Here is a 24077-nt window from a genome sequence, read left to right on the forward strand (position 1 = left end):
GCAGGAGGAATTGCATGTTCTTGTATATTCATCCTGGTATTTTTTGTATGTTTATGTATATTCATCCGGTTATATTTTGGTATGTTCATGTATATTCATCCTGTTATATTTTGTATGTTCATGTATATTCATCCGGTTATATTTTGGTATGTTTATGTATATTCATCCTGGTATATTTTGGTATGTTCATGTATATTCATCCTGGTATATTTTGGTATGTTCATGTATATTCATCCTGGTATATTTTGTATGTTCATGTATATTCATCCTGGTATATTTTGGTATGTTCATGTATATTCATCCTGGTATATTTTGTATGTTCATGTATATTCATCCTGGCATATTTTGGTGTGTTCATGTATATTCATCCTGGCGTATTTTGGTATGTTCACGTATATTCATCCTGGTGTATTTTGGTGTGTTCGTGTATATTCGTCCTGGCGTATTTTGGTATGTTCACGTATATTCATCCTGGCGTATTTTGGTATGTTCACGTATATTCATCCTGGCGTATTTTGGTATGTTTATGTATATTCATCTGGTTATATTTTGGTATGTTTATGTATATTCATCCTGGTATATTTTGGTATGTTCATGTATATTCAGCCTGGTATATTTTGGTATGTTCATGTATATTCATCCTGGTATATTTTGGTATGTTTATGTATATTCATCTGGTTATATTTTGGTATGTTTATGTATCATCCTGGTATATTTTTGTATGTTTATGTATATTAATCCTCATATTTTTTATATGTTTATGTATATTCATTCTGGTATTTTTTTTTATATCTTAATGTACATTCATCCTTGTATTCTTATATGTTTATGTATATTCATCCTGGTATTTTTTTTTTATATGTTTATGTATATTCATCCTGGTATATTTTTATGTTCCTAGGTCATGTTAATATTTGTATCCCAACTTAAACGTCTTATTGTTTTACACACACCATTGTAACTGTTTGACAACATGTTTAGGAGTACTTAAATATTAAAACTGAATATTCTCGAAAAACGAATATAAATCTAATAGTATAACATAATGTTATAATATACTTTAACATAACATCACACATAACGCCACCCGTTTCTACACTGCGCTGTCGGTAGAGCGTTGCCTTAGTAACGGCTGTGCGTTTGGTGGCGCTGTGAGAAACCGGAAGTGCGTGTCCTTATAATCTGCTGCACGAAAGGATGGCTGACGACGAGACCGTCAAAACGGTGAGGATTTCATTAAACCCTTGGTTTAAACACGTGTTGTCCGTTTACTTTGTACGTTCTAAAGTGCAGTCAGTAGATAATTCATGTATTTATCATGTCGCGAATTGATTTTGGGGCTGTAGTGAGCAGCACAGCGCGAGGCACGAGCACAGCAACAAATTCTGCTTTCAGAGGAAATAATAAGGGAGTAATAACACTCACATGAACATCTACACCTGGTCTGTTTAGTTTTCTGGAACAGCTGCACTTAGTGTTTACTTCGGGAAGTCCTAAAACGTGGCTTAATGTAGCAAAACAATGGCCAAGCTACATCAGATCTCTCTCACAAACACACACACACACACACACACACACACACACACCTTAATGTCATAAACACCATCTACTCCTCAAAGGACAAAATAGTTCATAAAAACGAACACAGTCGTGTTCACTTTAAGCCTTTTGGCCTCTTAATAAGCTTAACATGGCTTAATAGAGTGGTTTTCAAAGTGGGGGCCGCCAGGGGGCGCCCGGGGGGCCTCAACAATTTGGTGTGAAAAATAAATAAATGTATGTTTTCTCTTTCTCACTCTCAGAGACACACACAATCAATTCCTAATGTAATGTAAAGATGTAATTATTAATTTAAAAAAAAAAAGGGGGATATGTTCAGAAGTCTGTATTTTTAATGTGTTTTAAAGACATCTTGCAAAAGGGGGGCCTCGGTCAAATTTTAATGCCTTTTGGGGGGCCTTGCCCTGGAAAAGTTTGGGAACCACTGGCTTAATATATTAAAACAAGGCACATATACACACAAAATTTCACTCACTTTTTTTTTATGCACCAGAACTGCTGTCTATTATCAAAATAATAATCCCTTAAACTAAATATAAATCACAGTTAAGCGTATTCCCATTCGAACCTTATTATAGGCTAATGAACAACTTAATGTGTTCAACAAGGTGTTCGAACAGCGACCCAGAAGGACCACATTTTTTATCACGCTTTATTAATCATAACTACTGTCCAGTCTGAAAATAACGATGCCATTAAACTAACTGTAAAATGTAAGAGCCTCACCGCTCCAGGGTCCGATCCTGAGCTCGGGTTACACACGCTGTGTGTCTCTGTGCATGTTCTCTACATTCGGGATGGCCGATTCGGATTATATCGTGATATTTCATGGTAAATTTTTAGCGGTAACGCTAGGAAAATTGTAACATTCGACATTCAGTCATATCTTTTTGGCCACTAGTCACATCAGCGTACAGGGGTCGGTGTTATTGCTTGATGGGTTTCCACACTTTACAAATCACAGGCGTTCGATTCACATCTGACACTCTGTATCCGAACCACTTCCGTACTATGGAGGAAGCGCCTTTTTGGGGATTAATTCTTCTTCCTCGCCTCCCTCTGTGCTTGTTCTCGTTCTAAGTGCGAGACGCCCACGTTGCGGCGTGTAAACACGTCATCGGCTGTATCATTAATATCGCAGGAGGACCAATTCTTATTGGGGAGGAATATATCATGATAATGATAATGACTCTTTATTGGTCACATATACAGTAGAGCACAGTGAAATTCTTTTCTTCACATACCCCAGCCTGTCAGGAAGTTGGGGTCAGAGTGCAGGGTCACCCATGATACAGCGCCCCTGGAGCAGTGAGGGTTAAGGGCCTTGCTCAACAGTGGCAGCTTGGAAGTGCTGGGGCCTGAACCCCTGATCTTCCGATCAGTAACCGAGAACCTTAACTGCTAAGCCACCACTGCCCATCATGGACGATACGATATGGCACAGCCCTACTCCTCGTGGGTTTCCCAAAAACATGCCAGTAGGAAAACTGCCCCTAGCTTTGAAGGGTGTCTGAATGGGAACAGCGTCTAATCCAGGGTGTATTCCCACCTCGTGCCAGGGATTCCTGGGATAAACTCTGGATTGTTACAATCCTATCCAGGATAAAACTGAGCTTAATATGCTTTACATTTAGTTTAAGGAGTCATTATTTTGATAGTAGACAGTAGTTCTGATTACTGAAGTGTGTTTTAAGGTCATTAAACCGCACTATAATGGGTTTCTGTAGAACTGAAAACACTCGACATAAAAATGATTGCAATCTTTTTCGATCACGTTTTGTTCTTTGGTCAGTAGATAGTGTTTATGACAAGGTAAGCATGTGTGAGAGATTTCTTTCTTCTGGTTCTTCTACTTCTTCAATATGGAGAATAATTTAGCCTTTGTTTTTAAGACCACATACTGTCAGAAATCTACTGGCAGGAAGGTGACGTTACACGAGATTTTTTATTTCTTCTTGCGAGTGTTTACACGGTTCTAAGCTGATTGATTGTCATTAAATTGTCATTAACAGCAGTGACGGTTATGGTATTTGTAACCGAAATGGAGTATTCATATAGTATTCATGTGTATCTAGTGTTACAGTGTATTTTTGATATTTTGATCTATTTATTGACTTTAGGAGGCTTCGCTACCTGTGGCCACGAAAGCCCGTCCTAAAAAAGGTATGTACCTGAAGTCCAGGTTTCAGAGCTGTTCATGTGCTACCCCATGCTGTGAGCTAACTGAAAACATTAAGAGAGATCATTTCTAACATTATGGTCCTGCTGAATGGACCCGTTGCACTTCCAGAAAGACGTGATCTTTAATTTGGGCTCTAGAAAGCTCTTTTTTGAGGGTGCTGTAGAGTGTACTGTGCTTGGTAAGATGAGTAAGATACGTTCACTGATGCTCAAGAAGGCAACACGATACATTAAGAGCCAGGGGGGTGTAAACTTTTGAACAGGATGATCGATGTAAATTGTTATTGTCTTCTGGGAAACATGTAAATATCTTATGTAGCTTCTGAAGGGCAGTACTAAATGATTCAAATGAGATCTTTAAACAAAAATAATAACAATTCACACCGATCATCCTGTTCAAAAGTTTACCCCCCCCCCCCCCCAGCTCTTAATGTATCGTGTTGCCTTCTTGTGCATCGGTGAATTTTTGCACCTTTTATAATAGTTGTGCATGAGGTTAGAGACATGGTTTGACTGTGTATAAGTAGTTAGACAAAAGCATATATAGGCCTAATATAATATAGTGCAGTCATATAAGCAACTGGATGTTTAAATCTGATAACAAGAGTGCAGAAATGAAACATTTATGTTTAATTTCAGATATTTGTATCTTTAAAATGATGTGTATGCATGGATCCACTTTCAAAATATATGCATATTTATTCTGTATATATATATGTATATTTTTGAAATAGAAATATATATATATTTCTACTGGCTTTGTCATTCAATGCAAAATCAGATTACAGAGACACATCCATGTGAGTGGGGGAAAGAAATAGGTCCCAGAAATTGATCCCAACAGTATGGGGTGCAAATTTTCCTTTTGCATCTGTTGTAAAATCACAGAAGACTACAGGTCAATGTTTCAGAAAGTTCATTTGATAATGTTTTTACAACAGATTTTCTGTAATTTAATGGCAGTTTGGAGAGGAATATAGGGGATTAATAGTTTCGGTTCTGTTTTATTTATTTATTTTTTTGTGTGTATTTTAATTTATTACTCTGACACTCATCACCCCCAGGTACAGTTGTAACTGAATGCATAGTCTGAGTAATATTTATCACCTTTTCGCTCTGACTGTCATTCTTCAGTTTCTCCTGTGGATGGTGCTGTTTATTGATTTTTCATGCACTGGTTTGGTTTGAAGAGGATTAAAGCTCGAAGAGAAAAGTCTGTCCCGATATAGAACGGCTTGGGAGCAGATTTTGCCAGCAGGCTTGTGAGCATGCTAAGTAATACGCAGGTGTACCTGGAGTGTGGAAGCTCCATTTGTTTTAGGATTGAGCACTGGGAGCTGTACATGCTCTCCTGCAGTGAGACCCTGAGACTAGGCACAGTGGCATAAGCAGCAAATAAGACACAGATTATTGTCCTTTTTTTATGTTTAACCAGTTCTCCTCGTGTAAAACATTTTGAACTCCCTCTCTTTTTCTATTCTCACCCGACATTTAAGGTGAAGTGTGACCTGAAATGGCACAAAATCATGCATAGGTTACTATATTGAAACAAAATACCTTTGCTGTATTGCTACCTAATATGTTGTTGCAGCAGGCTGGTTGCACATGGTTATATCACAAGGTCACACTAATGTAACTTAATAAACCTGGAGATTTGGTGATGGTTTATATATACAATGTATTATATTTCTTTTCTCAGCCCCAGAGCTCCCGATACTAGAGAGGAGGAACTGGCTCATCCATCTACACTACATCCGTAAAGACTACGAGACGTGCAAGGTGCGAGATCTTCTTCTTCTGGCAGCTTCTTCAACTTCTGTCATCCTTGTTCCTTCATTGTGTAGAATTTGTTTCATATCTTCTCAGATGATTATAAAAGAGCAGCTGCAGGAGACTCAGGGCATGTGTGAATATGCCATATATGTCCAAGGTAACCTCTAACTACATGCAGTTCTTACGTTATGTCGCTCAATGTTGCTGCTGTGGTTTCAGACATTTCAGTGTTTTTGAATATAACCTACAGGAAACACTTTTTTTTTTAATAAATAGGGTTAATGTGTGATGGGCACCCATTATTACTATCCATTACTACTACTGCACCCTTTTCTAAGTCTGTAATGACAGTTCCCTTCGGTAATGTGTGTGTGTGTGTGTGTGTGTAGCTCTGATCCTACGTGTAGAGGGGAAGATCCAGCAGTCTCTAGAGCTGTTTCAGAGCTGTGCCATCCTCAACCCCACCAGCTCAGACAACCTCAAACAAGTGGCTCGCTCCCTGTAAGCATCCTGTGTTGATACACTACCAGTCAAAAGTTTAGACACACTCATTCTTTATTTATTTTTCACATTTTAGAATAATAAAGATATAAAGAAAAGTCATCAATACTCTGGAGTAACACAAATGGAACTATGGGAATTATGTTGTGATAAAAATAATAAATAAATAAATCAAAATAATTTAATATTTTAGCATCTTCAAAGTAGACGCCCCTTTTGTCTAGAATTTCCAGAAATGTATTCTTGGCGTTTTCTCGACCGATTTCTTGAGGAATTTCCCCCGAGATGCTTTTTAAACAGTATTAAAGGAGTTCACACCGACGCCGGACTCTTATCGGCTGCTTTTCGGAATATTTCGCTCCAAGTCGTCCGTTTAAATAAAGATTTTTTTTGTAACTAAAACGTTAGTTTTCTAATGAAAGAAATGAATCTGTCGGTACGATGATATTTTTGTCTACAACACCGATTTCAAACATTTAATCACACACCTTCAGATCAAAAGCTTTTTAACATCATGAGAAACGTTTCAGTCGAGTGTCCACAAACTTTTGACTAGTAGTGTATGTCTTGTTTTTTTTTGTTTGTTTTTTTGTGAAAATTTGTAGATTCTGCCAGAAAGAAAGTAATGTTGTGTGTGTGTTCAGTTTTCTCTTAGGAAAACATAAGGCTGCCATTGAGGTTTACAATGAGGCGGCTCGACTCAATCAGAAAGACTGGGTAAAAGTTCCTAGCACTTCTAAACTATTACCCACAACTCTGAAATGTTTACTCTGTAGCACAAAGTGACATTTCACTTTATTTGCAGGAGATCAACCATAATCTCGGAGTTTGCTACATCTACACCAAGGACTTCAAGAGTGTAAGTTGGTCCCGGTGTTCTGGGTTGTAATTTCGGTTAGTCAGTTTACATTACATGGGCAAATGTTTGTGGACACCTGACCACAAGCCATATGTGGTTCTTCAGCAAACTTTTGCCACAAAGTCTGAAGCACACAATGGTTTAGAATGTCTTTGTATGCTGTAGCATTACAGTTTCCCTTCACCAAACCTGTTCCAGCATGACGATGACCCTGTGCACATAGCTAGCTCTATGAAGACATTTTTTGCCAAGGTTGGAGTGGAAGAACTCGAGTGTCCTGCACAGAGCCCTGACCTCAACCCAACTGAACACTGAACTGGAACGCCGACCGCACCCCAGACCTCCTCACCCGACATCACTCATGCTCTTGTGGAGGAATGTAGCACAAATTCCCACAGTCACGCTCCAAAATATAGTGGAAAGCCTTCCTAGAAGAGTGGAGGTCATCATACTAGCAAAGTGGGACTAAATGATGGTCAGGTGTCCATATACTTTTGGCCATATAGATTGTGTGTGTGTGTATACATATATATATATATATATATATATATAACTTATAATTAACATATGGATTACTGATTATCGTATTTAGTGTAGTTTTGTGGCTGCTTTCAAGTTTGACCCTCTGACTTGTATGCAGGCTGAGGAGCATCTAAACACGGCGCTGCAGCTTAACAAGCACGACATGACTTACATGATGCTGGGAAAGAGCTATCTGCTACAGGGAGACACAGAGAAGGCCATTGAGATCTATAAGAGTGCAGTGGAGTAAGCCTGTTCTTGCCTTAACGCCTCTGGTCGGGTTCTGCTATACTGTATCACAAGTCCATTGGCATTGCCAAAGTGCAGTGCAGTTTCAGATGTTAACTTTTTCAACCAAATCTTTTTCTAGCTCTGAGCCTTGTTTTCTGTGACCCAGAAGACACATGATCAAAGGCGCTTTGTGATGAGCGTAACCTCAGATGCCTCTTAGAGATTCACAGCAAGTGGTGGTGGCAGATAAAGTCAACGCTTTAGGGAAAAACAGCAGGCTGGGATGAGACGCAGAGCAGTGGCTGTAATTAATCACATTTACAGGCTGACTGTTAAAGAAAGAACATTTTTGAGAGCTTTAAGCGAGGATTCTTTAAATATCAGAGTCACGTCTTAAACGGATTTCACACGTTGATTGGATATAGCTAACAAAAGAATCAGTGGTATTTACCACCCTAGTGAACGTTGTTTGATTTTTTTTTTTTTGTTGCTTTTATTGACTTTAGGAAATAACTTGTTGAGGTTGTTAGTGTATTCTCTGGCACAGATATCAGAGGAACTCTAGGAGAGTAAATACGTGGAGGCAGAAGAGCTGCTGCGAGCACAGTATGTGTCCTCATCTTTACCATGGCCCTCCTGTAGAGCGGCTGAATTAGTAATGTTGATCTGCTTTAATGAGCAGTGCCGGGCTTCTCCTGAAGCAAGAAACCTCAGTTTCCTCGGCTCATTTACACTAGAGATAGAAGAAAGAGCCGTACTCCCTCTGTTCTTCCTCCGAGCCAAAATGAATAACTAACAGCTTGCTGAGATGGGCTGCACCGAGAAGAGAAAGTAGAAGACAAATATAATGCTGCTAGGCAGAAAATGGCGAATGTCTTGGTTGTTACAGAGCGAGCGAGGTTGCATTAACATCCTCGATATTCATGGCAAAATATTTAGGTCAGACCTGTTCCAAATTTTAGGATTGAAAGTAGATCGATTAAGAATGAGAAGAAAGATATGTTAAGAATGATGTCATTGTAACACCATTGTAGTTGAAAACACTTTATCTGTGTCGACAGTATGTAGTAAAGCGTTTGGTCATTTTCCATTTACCTAAATTTCACATGGTCTATAGGGTGGTGCTTGAAAGTTTTTGAACCCTTTAGAATTTTCTATATAGCTGCATAAATATGACCTAAAAACATCATCGGATGTTCACACAAGTCCTAAAAGTAGATAAAGAGAACCCAATTAAACAAATGGGAAGATATTATTATACTTGGTCATTTATTTATTGAGGAAAATGAGCCAATATTACATATCTGTGAGTGGTAAAAGTATGTGAAGCTTTGTTTTCAGTATCTGGTGTGACCCCCTTGTGCAGCAATAATTGCAACTAAACGTTTCCGGTAACTGTTGATCAGTCCTGTACATCGTCTTGGAGGAATTTTAGCCCGTTCCGCAGTACTGAACAGCTTCAACTCTAGGATGTTGGTGGGTTTCCTCACATGAACTGATTGTTTCAGGTTCTTCCACAACATTTCTATTGGATTAAGGTCAGGAATTTGACTTGGCCGTACCAAAACATGAACTTTATTCTTCTTTAACCGTTCTTTGGTAGAATGACTTGTGTGCTTAGGGTCGTTGTCTTGCTGCATTACCCACTTTCTCTTGAGATTCAGTTCACGGATAGATATCCTGGAATTTTCCTTCAGAATTCGCTGGTATAATTCAGAATTCATTGTTCCATCAATGATGGCAAGTCGTCCTGGCCCAGATGCAGCAAAACAGGCCCAAACCACGATACTACCACCATCATGTTTCACAGATGGGATAAGGTTCTTATGCTGGAATGCAGCATTTTCCTTTCTTTCTTTCTTTCCGTTCTTCCTCTTTCCTTTGTGACCTCATGGACTATTACACGTCTTGCGCTTGGAGTGATCTTTGTTGGTCTCCACTCCTGGGGAGGGTAACAATGGTCTTAAATTTCCTCCAATTGTACACAATCTGTCTGACTGTGGATTGGTGGAGTCCAAACTCTTTAGAGATGGTTTTGTAACCTTTTCCAGCCTGATGAGCATCAACAACTCTTTTTTGGAGGTCCTCAGAAACCTTCTTTGTTCGTGCCATGATACACTTCTATACATATGTGTTATAAAGATCAGACTTTGGTAGATCTCTGTTATTTAAATAAAACAGGTGCTCACTCACACATGATTGTCATCAAATTGATTAAAAACACCTGACTCTAATTTCACCTTCAAATTAAACTGCTAATATTAGAGGTTCATGTACTTTAGCCACTCACAGATATGTAATATTTGATCATTTTCTTGAGACATTGTCTCATTTGTTCAATCTGGTTCTCTTTATCTACTTTTAGGGCTTGTGTGAAAATCTAATGATGTTTTAGGTCATATTTATTCAGATACATAGCAAATTCTAAAGGGTTCACAAACATTCAAGCACCACTGTATGTATGTAGGTATATATTGTATATATATATTTTTTTTTTGTGGATACATCATCCTTGCAGTTGATGTGTTTTGTAGGTTTTCCCCAGAGAACACAGAGTTGCTGACCACACTGGGACTCTTGTATATGCAGGTCAGTTTCAGCAGGCAGCCTGGGCTTGAAACCTAATGTCGCCTTGGATGGTCCATATTTCAAATTCATAACATGTTTGTGTTTCTTCTTAGCTCGGAAAATATCAGAGGGCCTTCGAACATCTTGGGAATGCTCTGACATATGACCCAAACAATTACAAGGTCAGAAAAACTTACATTTCAAGTTATACAGTTGCAATCAAAATGATTCAACCCCCATTGCAAATCAGGTTTATTGTCGGAGTTTACAGACTTTCAGCCGTTTGCGATGAACAAATCAAACAAAAGCAATTGAAATAGTTCAACACAATGAATGCTTCAAGTGGTTTCCCCAAATTCAACTGAAAATGCAACTTATAATGATTTCTCCAGTTTCAAAATTATTCAACCCCTTCATGGCAAGCATCTTTAGTACTTAGTAGAGCACCATTTTTACTGTTATGACCTGCTGCAAATGAGATGCGGCGCTTCTGGCAGCGTTCATGAAGAATCTTAGCCCATTCCTCATGAGCAGTGGCCTCCAGTTCAGTAATATTCTTGGGTTTGCGTGCTGCAACCGCCTTCTTCAAATCCCACCAGAGATCTTTTATGGGGTTCAAGTCAGGTGACTGTGATGGCCCTGTAGAATCTTCCAGGACTTCTTCTGCAACCAAGCCTTGGTGAAATTTGAGGTATGCTTGGGATCATTGTCCTGTTGGAAGGTCCATTGACACCCAAGCTTCAGCTTCCTCACAGACGGCATGACGTTTTCTGCTAGGATTTCCTGATACTCCAGTGAATCCATCTTATCTTCCACACGCTGCAGGTTTCCGGTGCCAGAGGATGCAAAGCAGCCCCAGCTTGCCACCACCATGCTTGACTGTGGAGTGTTCTTTCTTCATTCTTCTTCCTCCAGACATACCGCTGATCCATCGTGCTGAAAAGTTCTGTTTCATCGCACCACAGAACAGAATCCCAAAACTTCTGTGGCTTATTTATATGATTTTGAGCTGAATTTTCTTGTGCTTTTTGGTCAGTAGCGGTGTACGTCTTGGAGTTCTGGCATGGAAACCTTCTGTGTTTAGTACGCACTTTACTGTGCTCACTGAAACCTCAGTGCCTGTTGCCACCAAGTCTTGCTGCAGGTCTTTTGCAGTCACTCGAGGGTTTTTCACAACCTGCCTTCTCAGAAATCTGATTGCAGCTGTTGATGGCTTCCTTTTTCCACCCCGTCCAGGTATTTCGTGTGTTCCAGCTCAAGCACACCTGGTGCAACTAATGAAGCCCTTGATTAGTTGCATCAGGTGTGTGCTTCAGACAACACCTGTTTTGCATATTTGTGCTGTTGTGAGGGATTCTATTCAGGGGGTTGAATTAATTTTGAGACTGGAGAAGTCATTATAAGTTGCATTTTCATTTGACTTTGGGGAAACCACTTGAAGCATTCGTTGTGTTGAACTATTTTAATTGTTTTTGTTTGATTTGTTTATTGCAAACAGCTGAAAGTCTGTAAATTTTGACAATAAACCTGATTTGCAATGGGGGTTGAATAATTTTGATTGCAACTTGTCTTGCCTTTTAATTTAAACGTAATATACTCAGTGGGTGTCTTTTCCCCCAGGCCATCCTGGCAGCAGGAAGCATGATGCAGACACATGGGGATTTCGATGTGGCCATGAATAAGTATCGTGTGGCAGCTTTCACTGTGCCTGAAAGCCCCCCACTCTGGAACAACATTGGCATGTGCTTCTTCGGCAAAAAGAAATATGTAGCTGTGAGCTTTAGAGTTTTTCACCTTGTGTCATTAAATATTTCTATGATGCCACACTAATGATTTCTGCCTTCTTAATTTTGTCGTGCTTTTTTTCCCCTCATTCTTTCCCCCGTTTGTTTGTTTCTCAGGCTATAAGCTGTCTGAAGAGAGCAAACTACCTGTCTCCATTTGACTGGAAGGTCTTGTATAATCTTGGTTTGGTGCATCTCACCATGCAGCAGTACGCCTCAGCCTTCCACTTCCTCAGTGCTGCCATTAACCTGCATACACGCATGGGAGAGCTCTACATGCTACTCGCAGGTATTGACACCTCTTTACTTTCTTCCTTCCTAATCTAAATAGAGGGAGAAAAAGATTAAAATGGTGTTAGTGTAGGTCTAATCAAATTAAATCAAGCTTACTTCTGCATACATTTTTACACAAGAACAACATGCAATAACCAGTGTCATTATGCAACATAAGATCACACAAGTCTCCGGGGAGCCTTGTGCACACTGTAGCCTCAGTTTCCTGTTCTTGGCTGACAGGAGTGGAAATTGATGTGGTCTTCTGCTGTTGTAGCATATCCTCCTCAAGATTCGACGTGTTGCGTGTTCTGAGATGCCTTTCTGCTCACCAGAGTGGAGAATGGACAGGAGAATGGCCGGACTGGTTCAAGCTGACAGGAAGGCTACGGTAACTCAAATAACCACTCTTTACAAACGTGGTGAGCAGAATGGCATCTCAGAGCGCACAACACATGGTGGATTAGTTACAACAGCAGAAGACAACTGCTCCTGTCAGCCAAGAACAGGAATACAGTTACATAGCGCTTTTCTAGACATAGCGCTTTTCTTTACATTGTAGGGGGGGGATCTCCTCAACCACCACTAGTGTGTAGCATCTACCTGGATGATGCCATAGTGCACCAGAATGCCCACCACACACCAGCTATTAGTGGAGAGGAGAGAGTGATGCAGCCAATTCAGAGATGGGGATATTTCGGGGGCCATGATAGAGAAGGGCCAATGGGGGAATATCGTCAGGACCCCAAGGTTATACCCCTACTTTTTTATGAGAAGTGTCCTGGGATTTTCAATGACCACAGAGAGTCAGGACCTCGGTTTAATGTCTCATCCGAAAGATAGTGCTGTTTTTACAGTATAGTGTCCCCATCACTATACAGGGGCATTAGGCCTCACACAGACCACAGGGTGAGTGCCCCCTGCTGGCCTCACCAATACCACTTCCAGCAGCCACCTTAGTTTTCCCCAGGAGGTCTCCTACCCAGCTACTGGCCAGGCTTAACCCTGTTTAGCTTCAGTGGGAAACCAGGCTGGAACTGCATGGAGATATGGCCTTGGCAAGGAATTTGAGGCTGCAGTGAACACAGACTCAACAGAGATTTACCACTCTTTACAACCATGGTGAGCAGAAAAGCATGTCAGAACATGTTGACCACTGAGGCAGATTGGCTGCAACGTGGAGATTTGAAAGACTTTCTGTTCATTTATAGCCTACTCAAAGATATTATTTCACAGAAGTTTTCTGATTGATTAATACAGGAATAATTGGTTAACTTCAGCAGTTTTAACTAGACAGCACTTGAGCTAATCTGTCAATGCATTAGCGGTCGACCAATTGATCAGTTAATCAGCACCAATAACCCATTGCTGGAACTATCGGTTATAGGCAAAAATCCACACCGATAGTTTTTTCCCAGTTTCGCCCGTCGCGAGAGCGGTTGAGAAGGGTCCGCTGTCGTTATACAGTACAAGAGAGACCTCTAGAGGCGAAATAAAAACTACCGCAGACGGATTTTGTTGTGTTATTTGACACGTTTTTTATTCGTTATTTGTTATTTGGAGCGTTACTTTTTGGTTCAGTTTGGATGTATGTCTTATTTATTTTAATATTTATTAATAGTTAATAGTTTATATATATATATATATATATATATATATATATATATATAGATAGATGATAGATAGATATATATATATATATATATATATATATATATATATATATATATATATATATATGTATTTATTTATTTCATTTTAAAAAAGTAAAAACATTTTCATTGTACAGTCAGTACTGTTTATTTTTAAAATAAAGTTCAGCAATATATTACTTTGAGTGTTATATTTTCATTCAGTATCGATTTAAAAAAACTAAAACGATTTATTAATCAGTATCGACAGGTAGGTACCATCCAAATCAGTATATCGGTCGACCTCTACAATGCATAGCCTCTAAAATTTCCATTACGTATGTACTGTGTTGTTGTATTGCGCTGGTTATTTATTGTCGAGTTCTGAGCAATCTGATCAATAGAACGTTCTCATAGTCTTGTTTTGCTCTATAGGCCTAGGTGTTGACTAATAGTTGTTCATGTCTTGGTTTGTGATAGTCGCCCTGACCAATTTGGACGACGTAGAAAATGCGCGCAGGTCATACGAACAAGCCGTTCAGCTGGATGAGTAAGTCTTCTAAATTTTCGAAGCAGCTGATTTCCACAGGCTATCCGAAGGTGACACTGTCTCTGGTTTTCTGTATCTCTACCAGGTCCAACCCTCTGGTGAATCTGAATTTTGCAGTGCTGCTGTATAATCAGGGAGACAAGAAGGCAGCACTAGAGCAGTACCAGGAGATGGAGAAAAAAGTCAACACGTTGATAGAGCGCAACAGCAACACTGAGTTTGACCCTGAGGTAGAACTTCACTACACAAATACAGCTCAGAGTTGGGATGATATAATGCCACTCATACTGTAGATAAGTGAAGGACACTAGAAAATATGAAATACTTAGATACAAATAAACAGCAGTGTTTAGTATTGAATTAGAAACACTATTTGGGAATATTATATTTGTAAATGTTTCTGAGTAGTGATTAATTAGGCTTGAACTCAATAAGTAATTAATTTTTACTGTACTCAAATTCTTATCGTGTACCCGTTTAATGGTTTTAAATTCATCTCAGAAATCATATCCTCATGTCAGGTAGCTAATGTGAACTATCAGTCTAGAGAAACCAGGGACTCACACATCTAGTCCTGTCTTCCCTTGCCAGTATAATTAGCCAGTCCATTAGCATTACTTAACTCATGTTAAAGCAAGAGTTCACTGCATTCATATACAGTGCACATGGCACTGCTTTCTCCACAGCTCATAGAGATGGCTCATAAAATGGGTGCAGCCCTTCAGGCTGGGGACAATTTATTCTGGTCGAAACCTGGCAAAGAGTCCAAGAGCAGCCAGCGCTCATCTTCCAGCAAGCAGTCCTCCTCCCAGCAGCCCCTGGGCTCTAATCAAGCCTTGGGTCAGGCCATGTCGTCTGCTGCAGGTTACAGCAAAAGCATGCAGCTGGCTGCAGGTATAACAATTCAGCATACTGGTACATTTATTTTATATGAACCTGAGTCGGACATGTTTCAAATCACACTAAGATTTTAAGTGGCTCATGGACACGTTCATGGATTAAACCAGCTGAAAAATTGTGTCAAGGTATTAGATCTAAGTACAAGCACTAGTACTGCACTTTGTTGCTGTGTTCTTAATATTTATTGTTTTACAAATAATAATGTAACGTATAGTGTACAGTTAAAAAAAACAAATTCCACTGGAATACTAATTAACTCTTTAGAATGACCAGTGAATAACAATGACTATTTCACAGATATATCAAATATTGATTTGCTCGTGTTTCTAGATGTTGCAGTCATGGGTCAGAGCTCTTACTGCTCCATTCAGCTTCCATAGAGTTATTATTGCACCTTGTGGTCAAAAATGAGAACTGCAACAGAGTCCCATTGGGCCAGGAATCACGCTGCCCTGTGCTTGTGAAACAAGCAGCGGACGGACAGTTAATGTCAGGGTTTCCAAATTGGACTAGTTTTAAATACCCCGATGGCTGCCAAGATATTGTTTTATAGCAAAATCTTTGGCATTAAATCCAATAATTTTCCGGAAAAAAAAGCAAAAATTGTCCGTACATCAGAAATGTGAAATACTCCCACACAAAAGCTGAGAAAAATTGTCTTCCTTTTCCATTTTGATTTTCTGGGGGCTAGTTTTAGGTCTTTTGTGTGGTTTTTGAGGTGTAGTTCGGCTGGAAATGTTTTCTGAAACCTGGCAACCCTCGCACATGGAAAATACACCTGCTGTATCGAACACAGTTGAACAAAGGTACATCTAAAACTGCTAGACTCAATGCTGGATGACTGTTGCGTCTCTAACTGCCTTTTACAGTGTTACTAAAGATTTACGAATGGGTGTGTGAGTTTGTATGTGATTGTGCCCTGCGATGGATTGGCACCCTGTCCAGGGTGTACCCCGCCTTGTGCCCGATGTTCCCTGGGGTTGGCTCCAGGTTCCCCGTGACCCTGAAAAGATAAGCGGTATAGAAGATGGATGGATAGATGGATGGACTAAAGATTTACTAGATAGTAGCCTATAGCTTAAGACAAGGAGACTTCATTTTGTTTGAGATTGTCATTATCAAGGTCATCCAGCTCCACCATCTCTGGACACCAGCCGCTGCTGCTCTCAGGTTCTGTCCATCCTTAACGTTCTTATTTCCTGTGTAGAGCCAGATGTGCAGAGTGCACCAGCACCCCCCTCTGAGCCTCAAGGAGATGCTGGACACGAAGGTGATGAAGCAGCAGAACTTCCCAAATCCAAGGAGAAGACAAAGAGCAAGCCCAGAGCAGTCGCAGAGTAGAGCTTGGTAAACAGTGTGTGTGTGTGTAAGCTTCCTAGAGTATTTGTGTCCTATGAAATGTATAGTATATTTATTTTTGTAGGCATATTGTTTGTACAAAGAGTTTTTACATTATGATCTCTCTGTAAAACTATTGCTCGGATGCTTACTCGGTTCTTAAGAGTCTGCCACGTTCAAGCTTTTGGTTTTTTTTTGTTCTCATCATTAATCAAGTCTGAACCTGGAGAAATCCGAACATGTCACACAGTGTGAATACGTTCAATCAGAGTTACTACACGCGCTCAGGAATGATTTAGACGTGTACAGAAATGGCTTATAGTCCTTGCTGTGTTGTTTTAAGCACATTAACACCGACAGGGTTTTAATACGTAGAAAATGACTTCTAATGTAATGGAAAACATGTTTATACTTATCATTTTTGGAAATTATAATAAATATGTCCTTATGGATACTTACATGCAAATATGCATTACATTAATGTAAAGCACCATGCTTTTCCATATACTGTATCTGAGCTTGGTGAGAAATAAACGAGTTCTGCTGTTTGCATCCCCCGCCCCACCCCCATTGCAGTTTAAACTAGTCTATAATCTACCCAATCACTATCAATTTCTTCAAGAATATTTCTATAAATAAATAACATCAAGACAGTACATTTTGGATCAACAGAATATTTTATTGCTATAAAAATATAATTAAAACCTAAACCTTAACCTAAATAGTCCTGTTACCTTAATGTCCTTTTGCATAATTTGTACAAACTAACTATTCTCAATTAAATGCTCTATACGGCACCCTAATATGGAGTCATTTTAAAGAAACAAAAACAAGTGTCAAAATACAGAGCAAAAGACAGAAAGAAAGCATAAAATGTAAATATGACATGTTAACTGCAGAAACGGAGCTGCTGAAGACACGCCTTTTTCTTTAAAGGAGAAGAAAGCCTTAAAATAAAGAAAACATATATTTGCATAAAACCAAATTTATAGTTCAATGATATGTGCAGCTTTTGGCAATCATCAGTCCAGATTAGAAACAGTTATCATATAGTCTTAGAATTATGTCTGTTTGCTTACAGTAGCAGCTTTATGACCTCTGAACCATCAAAACAACGAACTAAACCGACCGTCAGTTGCTAATGGCAGGATGTTTAAAAACTTTTTTTTTTTACAATTTCACAATCTCACCAAGCTACTAAATCATTTCAACACTATATATGTACAGACATGATTTGATTTCTGCTCTATCAAAGTAGGAATAGTACAAGACATGACTAAATAAGTAGGAAAATGTTCCCTTACATCCTTTCAGCCATTCAGCATAGAAGAGGCAGGATTTGTTTTCTTAAGTGAGTAAAATGATCTAAAACATGCTGAGGATGAAGTGAGTGCTGGTGTTCTTACAAATATTCTACGAAGCAGAACACTAAGATGTCCGGCATTTCTATAAGCTTGTGTATTGCCGTTCAGGTAGGTGCAAATTACAATACACAATTTCAGTAACCAAAAAAATGTATGTTTTGACCTATACTATCAGTCAAAAGTTTTGGACACATTGGACCAAATATATCTACTTTTCATTGTTTTAAAGACATTCTGATGAAAGCATACAGCTGAAATTTTTAAGACAGTTGTACATAGTGGAGTTAATGCCCATGTATAAATTTCAGAATCAACATGTATTTTTAAGTAGATTTTACTTAAAATTATATTGTTTCCACAGACAAGTCAATTTTAGGAGAAGGAGCTTGGAGCTTGGTCTTTTCGGGAAAAGCTCCCTCATTAAGCTGGTTAAGAAAGGGGCACGTATGTGCAAAGCTTCATAAGGAATACTGTTAGGAATTGAATCTTAATAATAATAATAATAATAATAATTATTATTATTATTATTATTCAGTCCATTCTGAAACCCTGGATTGCAAAATCAAGCGAACTCCACAATATTCCTAGGAGCTTGCAATTTGTCAAAATTCCCGCAGATTCGGGCCAAGATGCGTCGTGTGCGCATTCAGCCAAAGTCCTCTTTGATTCACGTGCGTCGAACATGAATGCAGCTAAAAGGTCTCATTTACCGACAAACATCACTGCGAAACACCGTGCTAAACAGTTTAGTGGAATTGCAATTTCGCCAATTCAGAAGTAGTTTTCCGCCAAAAAAAAAAAAAAACCTCTCCAAATTCCATCGCAAGTTTTGAAAAACGACGCAGCAAAATCTTTTTGGCCACGACAATCAAAACAAAACAAAAAAACTAATTTCCACAAAATCCTGTAGGGACTGATTATTATTATAAAATACTAAAAACCCTTCCATGGGTAAGGGTGTCAAAACTTGTGACGTATGCGAGAATTAGATAGTTTTAAATACCAGTAATAGATTCATTAAGTTATCCCTCCTATTATGTTGGCCTCCTATTATTATTTGGCCCATAACATCCATTATGTTATGGGCCAAATGACTTAAACAGTTTAATTAAATACACACCAAAAAAACCCAGCAAACAACAGCTTAAAACAGTAAACCTTTATTATGGCTTGTTTGAGACAAGCCATAAGAAGAAATATTTGCATATATGTAAGTGAGGAAAAGTCAAAGAATTCCAAAGAGAAGATTAAAAGAGTATTTCAGACATCTCAAATGTGGAAATGGGTCAAATTGACCCATAACATAATAGGAGGGTTAAACAAGTCCAGAAACCCATATAGAAGCATAGTTTTAGTTTTTTTTGTTGGGGGAGGGGCGGGGGGTATATTCGTATTTTATTCGCATAAAGGTTTTGGTTAGATTTTGGTTTTGGTTAAGGCATTTGATTTCATTGGGTGCCTGTAGGATTCTCAAGCCATTTTTATTTTCATTTCATAGCAGCTCATGTTTCCTGTTAATAAGTAGGTCACGGTCATAGTAGTCAATGAAAAGTCAATGGTCTGGAGGAGAAAAAAACAAAACAGCATTTTCTACTCAGTGCAATAATACAGTCTCAAGTAAGACTAAGTACAGTACTCACCAAACGGATTGAAGACTACGCACCGAGTTCGCACAAGAAGACAAAGTAAGGATAAAGTCTCTTTCCTGTACCCATGAAAAACATCCTCTCTTCCTCAATTTCTCACTGTTCACATTAAGGTCTAAGTGACTGGAAGAGCACCTACAGGAACATCTATACAGCTGGTTAGATGCTTAGCGGCACTGTAGAGAGGACCAAGAGTAAGGAAAGTAAGTGTTTTTAAGACATTGTTATTGGACCTCAGGGACTCTAAATACCTTAAAATAACAAACAAATAAAGTTCACTTTCACTCATCAGACTGCAGCTGGGGCACAATCTCCGAGTAGAGGAGTCCTTCTGCTGAGATCGCGTCCCCCAACCCTACTGTCCGCAGCGGCTGTTTGCATACGAGTACTGGACTGAGATGGAAGGACACGTTCCCCCTTCGCCACACCGTCACCGGATTGAACGGGTCCAAAACTAAGCCCTGTTTCGGTTCTGAGAAAGAGCTGTAGAAGCTGAGCGGAGCCTTCAGCTCCACCTTACTGACGTCCACAGCTCGTAATCCGCAAGCCTGAGCGCTGGCAATGCGAGCCCCGGCCGCTACGGCTCCACGCTGGTTCCCCCAGTGGCCGTCAACCGTGGCCAGCACATGATAAGCGAGTGTGTGGAAGTGGATGCGGGTCAGATGGGCTTCAGAGTGCAGGTCGGCTCGGCCATACTGATCTAGGATCCAGAGGAGGATATCAGAGACGCGGCCCACGTCAGGAACGCCGTTCCACGAGCGGAGGTCAGAGTGAGGACCTCCAGCAGCCTGAGACAGGAAGAGCAACTCCTGCTCGTTCAGGCCGATCGAGTCCACCAAAGGCAAGACCTGCTAACGAAAGAGCACACAGTATTGAATGTGGTACACACACTTTTCAGCTACAGAAGGTTATCCAATAAAGCTCCATTAAGTCAATATGTTATGAAACTTCAGTATCCATGTTTACACCGTACAAATGTAATGCAGACCCTGCAATAAGACCTTTAATCATAAGATAAAAAGGCATAATATTAAACCATCTGTTATTACAAACAGTATAAAGTATGGTGGTCTAAACTTCCTCAACTCTGCTTTCTTGAAAAATATATTTAAGTTTAAATGATGAAGAGAATTTTGTCTAGCCCTTAGTATGGAATAAGGACTAGAAGAGAACATGTGTTAAACATATACATTTACCTCCCTGGTGATGATGCTCATGTAATCTCGATCAGTCATACTGGCCAGCTCCAGATGGACGGGCGCCTCATTGCGAACGTCAGAGAGGGCAACCGCAAACTGTAAGAGATTCAGTTACTTTTTAAGATCAGTATGTTTTTCTTACACACTAGCCGGCAGCACCAGCGGTATTAGCATACAGAGCACGAAGTTTGAGAGAGTGTGAACCTAACTGCCTCGCAGACTGCCTAGTTAATAGTTAATCAGAAGGAAGCGTTATGGCACGTGAAAAAAAGGGCCATGGGCTAAATCCGGTAGCATAGCCATCCGAAGGGTATACACACACACCCACATACAGTTCGTGCACTCTATCAAGGTTCTATCGAGGCTGGCTTGACCACTGTCTGAAACACAGGTGTACTTACTTGATGCAAGTCTCACTCACATCTAAAAAAGATTGGCAGAGGCAATACCCAGAAACTAGCATTAGCTAAGCCTTATAAAAATAGATATATATATAAATAATAATATATATAATAATAATATATCAGCTCACAGAAATGACAAATACTTTATGGGTGGCTGATTACAATAATATAAACAGTGTATTGTAAATCCTGCGTAGTTCAAACGTACAGCACACCTCTTTGAGTCTGTCCTCCCAAAGCTTACGCCCCATTCCCTCCATCATGTGGAGTCCAGACAGCACCACCAGCCCGGGCTGAAACTCCTCTAGACTTGCCACAAAGGTCTCCAAAGTGCTCATCTCCCCATTGGACACGTCATGAGAGAAGATGAAGCGATTGGCTTGAGGGGCCTGACTCGATCCCCACTGCTCTCCTAAACACACACACAGACACAGAGCTGACTTTAGCTTTTACAGTCTGGTTAACAAGACCATCATTCTGGTAATAACACATCTTATACGTTCATTTTAAAAATAAACAGGTTTCCAAAAACTGTTAGTTTTTAATGAGACAAACACTCGCACATTATGTCTAGTAGACTTCTTGTATGGTCGTGCTTATACAGGGAAAGAGGAATCTGTCCTGACCTGCCTTATACTCAAGGATGAGGTGATACTCATCAGTCTCCTGAAGTGATTGTGGTGGAACAACTATCTGTTCATCCAGCAATTCATGCAGCTTAGGCCCAATAGGGCCACACAAAAGAACCTAAGGGAAAACCAATAAACAAACAAATGGTGCTGTACCCATGAGGTATGTCTTAATGCGTGAACAAGAACCGGCAGTCAGTAGATGTATACACGCTACACTGTCTATGATTCATTGCAGACAGATAATCTACAGAGATGCGGATATGTACTCACCACCAGCTCTGGGTAAGAGGCGAGTTTCTGGCCAATCAGAGCGGCATTTCCTCCCACATACACCTATAGGAGACAGGAAATTGAGAAACCAATGATTATGAAATATCCTCCATCACCCATAGGTATACAGTCCCTTCTGAAAGTATTGGAACAGCAAATTTTATTTATTTTTTTGCTAGACATTGAAGATATTTGGGTTTGAGATCAAACAATGAACATGACACGATAGATCAGAAGTTCAGCTTTAATTTCCTGATAGTTACATCTAGATGTGTTAAACAACTTTTTAAAAACTGGCAAAATACTGGACTTTTGTTTGAACCCACGTATTTTTTCAAGTGATCAAAAATATAGGAACATGTGACTAACAGGTGTTTCTTGTTGCCCAGATGTGCCCTGTTAAATTGACTGTTTAAAGAATAGCTCTGATTGTCTACTCGGTGTGAGTCCTGGGTTTCACCTGTGAAGACTGCATTTGTTGCTTAAAAAGAAAAAAAAAAAAAAAAAAAGGATAAATCAACACGAAGACCAGGGAACTGCCTATGGGAGAAAAGCAAGCCATTTTGAAGCCGAGAAACGAGAAAAAAAAAAAATAATAAAAATCGATCAGAGCCATTGCATAAGCATTGAGCATAGCCAATGCAACAATTTGGACTGTCTTGAAAGAGAAAGAAAGCACTGGTGTACTAACAACCAGACATGGAACAAGGAAAACAACAGCAGTTGATGACAGAAACGTACTCATGATTCAAATTATACAAGTCAAACACGGTGGAGGTAGTGTCATGGCTTGGGCTTGCAAGGCTGGAATGGGCTCACTAATTTGGTGATGCCAATGAGTCACAGGCTTGACGCAGTTATTGCAGGCAAGGGATATGCAACCAAATATTAAGTGTTATTTACTTTAAAGTGTACCCATTACGGTTTTTCAAATATTTCCTTTCATGTAGTGTGTTATACACGTAGCTGTTTGTGAATGTAAAAAGTCTGCAAAGTTTCAAAAATCAAACTGCACGACAGACGGAGTTATCGACTCCTAAAAGAAGGAACCGATTCTGAACAGCTGAAACGAGTCGTTAGTGATTCCAGACTTTACTTCCTGTACTAACCTACGTAGGTTTGTAACAAAAAGCCCCGCTTCTGGTCTTCATCGGCTGCTCGCTGACAGACGGAGCAGAAACTCGTTACGGTAGTGGGCGTTTCCTTTTTGAAACACGCTGACAGCGGTAGACCAATCACAACAGACTGGAACATCTGACCAATCAGAGCTGAGTATGCTCTCTGAAAGGAGGAGTTCAGAATGAATCCTTTATAACGGATCAATGAACGAGTCGTTTGTGACAATGGGGGAGGGGGGAGGGGGGGAGGGGGTAATGCTGCAGTTTAAATTATGCGTACGTTAAAGTCTTTTTTTGATCTTTGATGCATGTAAATCTACTGTATGAGAGCTTTAAAACAAAATTAGGTACGTTTCAAAACCATAATAGGTGCGCTTTAAGACTTATCTGTTCCAATACTTGGAGGTATGGTGTACTGCCACCAAAGGCATGTTCTAGGTTGTTTAACGCACCCATATAATATAAAATAATCAGGAAATGAACGCTGGAATTCTGATCTATCGTCTCATATTCGTCTTTTGATCTCAAACCCAAATGTCTTCGATGTATAGCATAAAAAAAAGAGAAACGAATCGGCCTTGCTGTTCCAATACTTTCAGAGGGGACTGTATCTTATTACCCGTGACCAGAATGCACTGTGAAAAACTGACTTGAAGCTTCAAAGCTGAAGAGGTCACGGGTGAGCCAAAACAAAACATACGTATGGAGTAATGCAAGAGCGAGCATGACTCGAGTCTGCTGCTGAAAATATTAATTACTGTCAACTAAGCAGA

General features: G+C 39.7%; 2 protein-coding genes across 12 annotated transcripts in view; one reads left to right on the forward strand and one right to left on the reverse strand.

The window, feature by feature from the left end:
- bbs4 (Bardet-Biedl syndrome 4) lies at positions 1-20028 on the forward strand. 10 transcript variants are annotated; one of them, XR_008387675.1, is made up of 19 exons: positions 1-1224; positions 3681-3723; positions 5441-5520; positions 5608-5671; positions 5904-6015; positions 6660-6732; positions 6821-6874; positions 7515-7642; positions 10162-10216; positions 10309-10377; positions 11816-11968; positions 12097-12268; positions 14364-14433; positions 14519-14663; positions 15120-15327; positions 16541-16680; positions 17986-19720; positions 19795-19884; positions 19974-20028. XR_008387675.1 is itself a non-coding variant. In XM_053641463.1 (17 exons), the coding sequence occupies exons 1-16, from the start codon at positions 1198-1200 to the stop codon at positions 16672-16674; spliced, it is 1587 nt and encodes a 528-aa protein (XP_053497438.1). In that variant the 5' UTR covers positions 1-1197; the 3' UTR covers positions 16675-16680; positions 17986-20028. The 10 variants fall into 10 exon arrangements, 2 of the variants coding, with proteins under 2 accessions (XP_053497438.1, XP_053497439.1); XR_008387674.1 differs by having other exon boundaries at positions 17986-18143; positions 18397-19884; XR_008387677.1 differs by having other exon boundaries at positions 17986-18143.
- The window catches only part of adpgk (ADP-dependent glucokinase), an 8797-nt gene continuing 4682 nt past the window's right edge, over positions 19963-24077 (reverse strand). Inside the window, exons 4-8 of one of the 2 annotated variants that reach the window (XM_053641466.1) lie at positions 22187-22249; positions 21911-22031; positions 21500-21696; positions 20878-20976; positions 19963-20529 (exon numbers count right to left, since the gene is read on the reverse strand). In XM_053641466.1, coding sequence (XP_053497441.1) covers positions 19963-20529; positions 20878-20976; positions 21500-21696; positions 21911-22031; positions 22187-22249 — 1047 coding nt within the window. Of the gene's footprint in view, positions 20533-20877; positions 20977-21499; positions 21697-21910; positions 22032-22186; positions 22250-24077 lie in introns of both variants that reach the window. The other variant, XM_053641465.1, reaches the window with a different exon arrangement.

This window comes from Ictalurus furcatus, chromosome 14, assembly GCF_023375685.1.
Source record: "Ictalurus furcatus strain D&B chromosome 14, Billie_1.0, whole genome shotgun sequence".
Taxonomy (NCBI): Eukaryota; Metazoa; Chordata; class Actinopteri; order Siluriformes; family Ictaluridae; genus Ictalurus; species Ictalurus furcatus.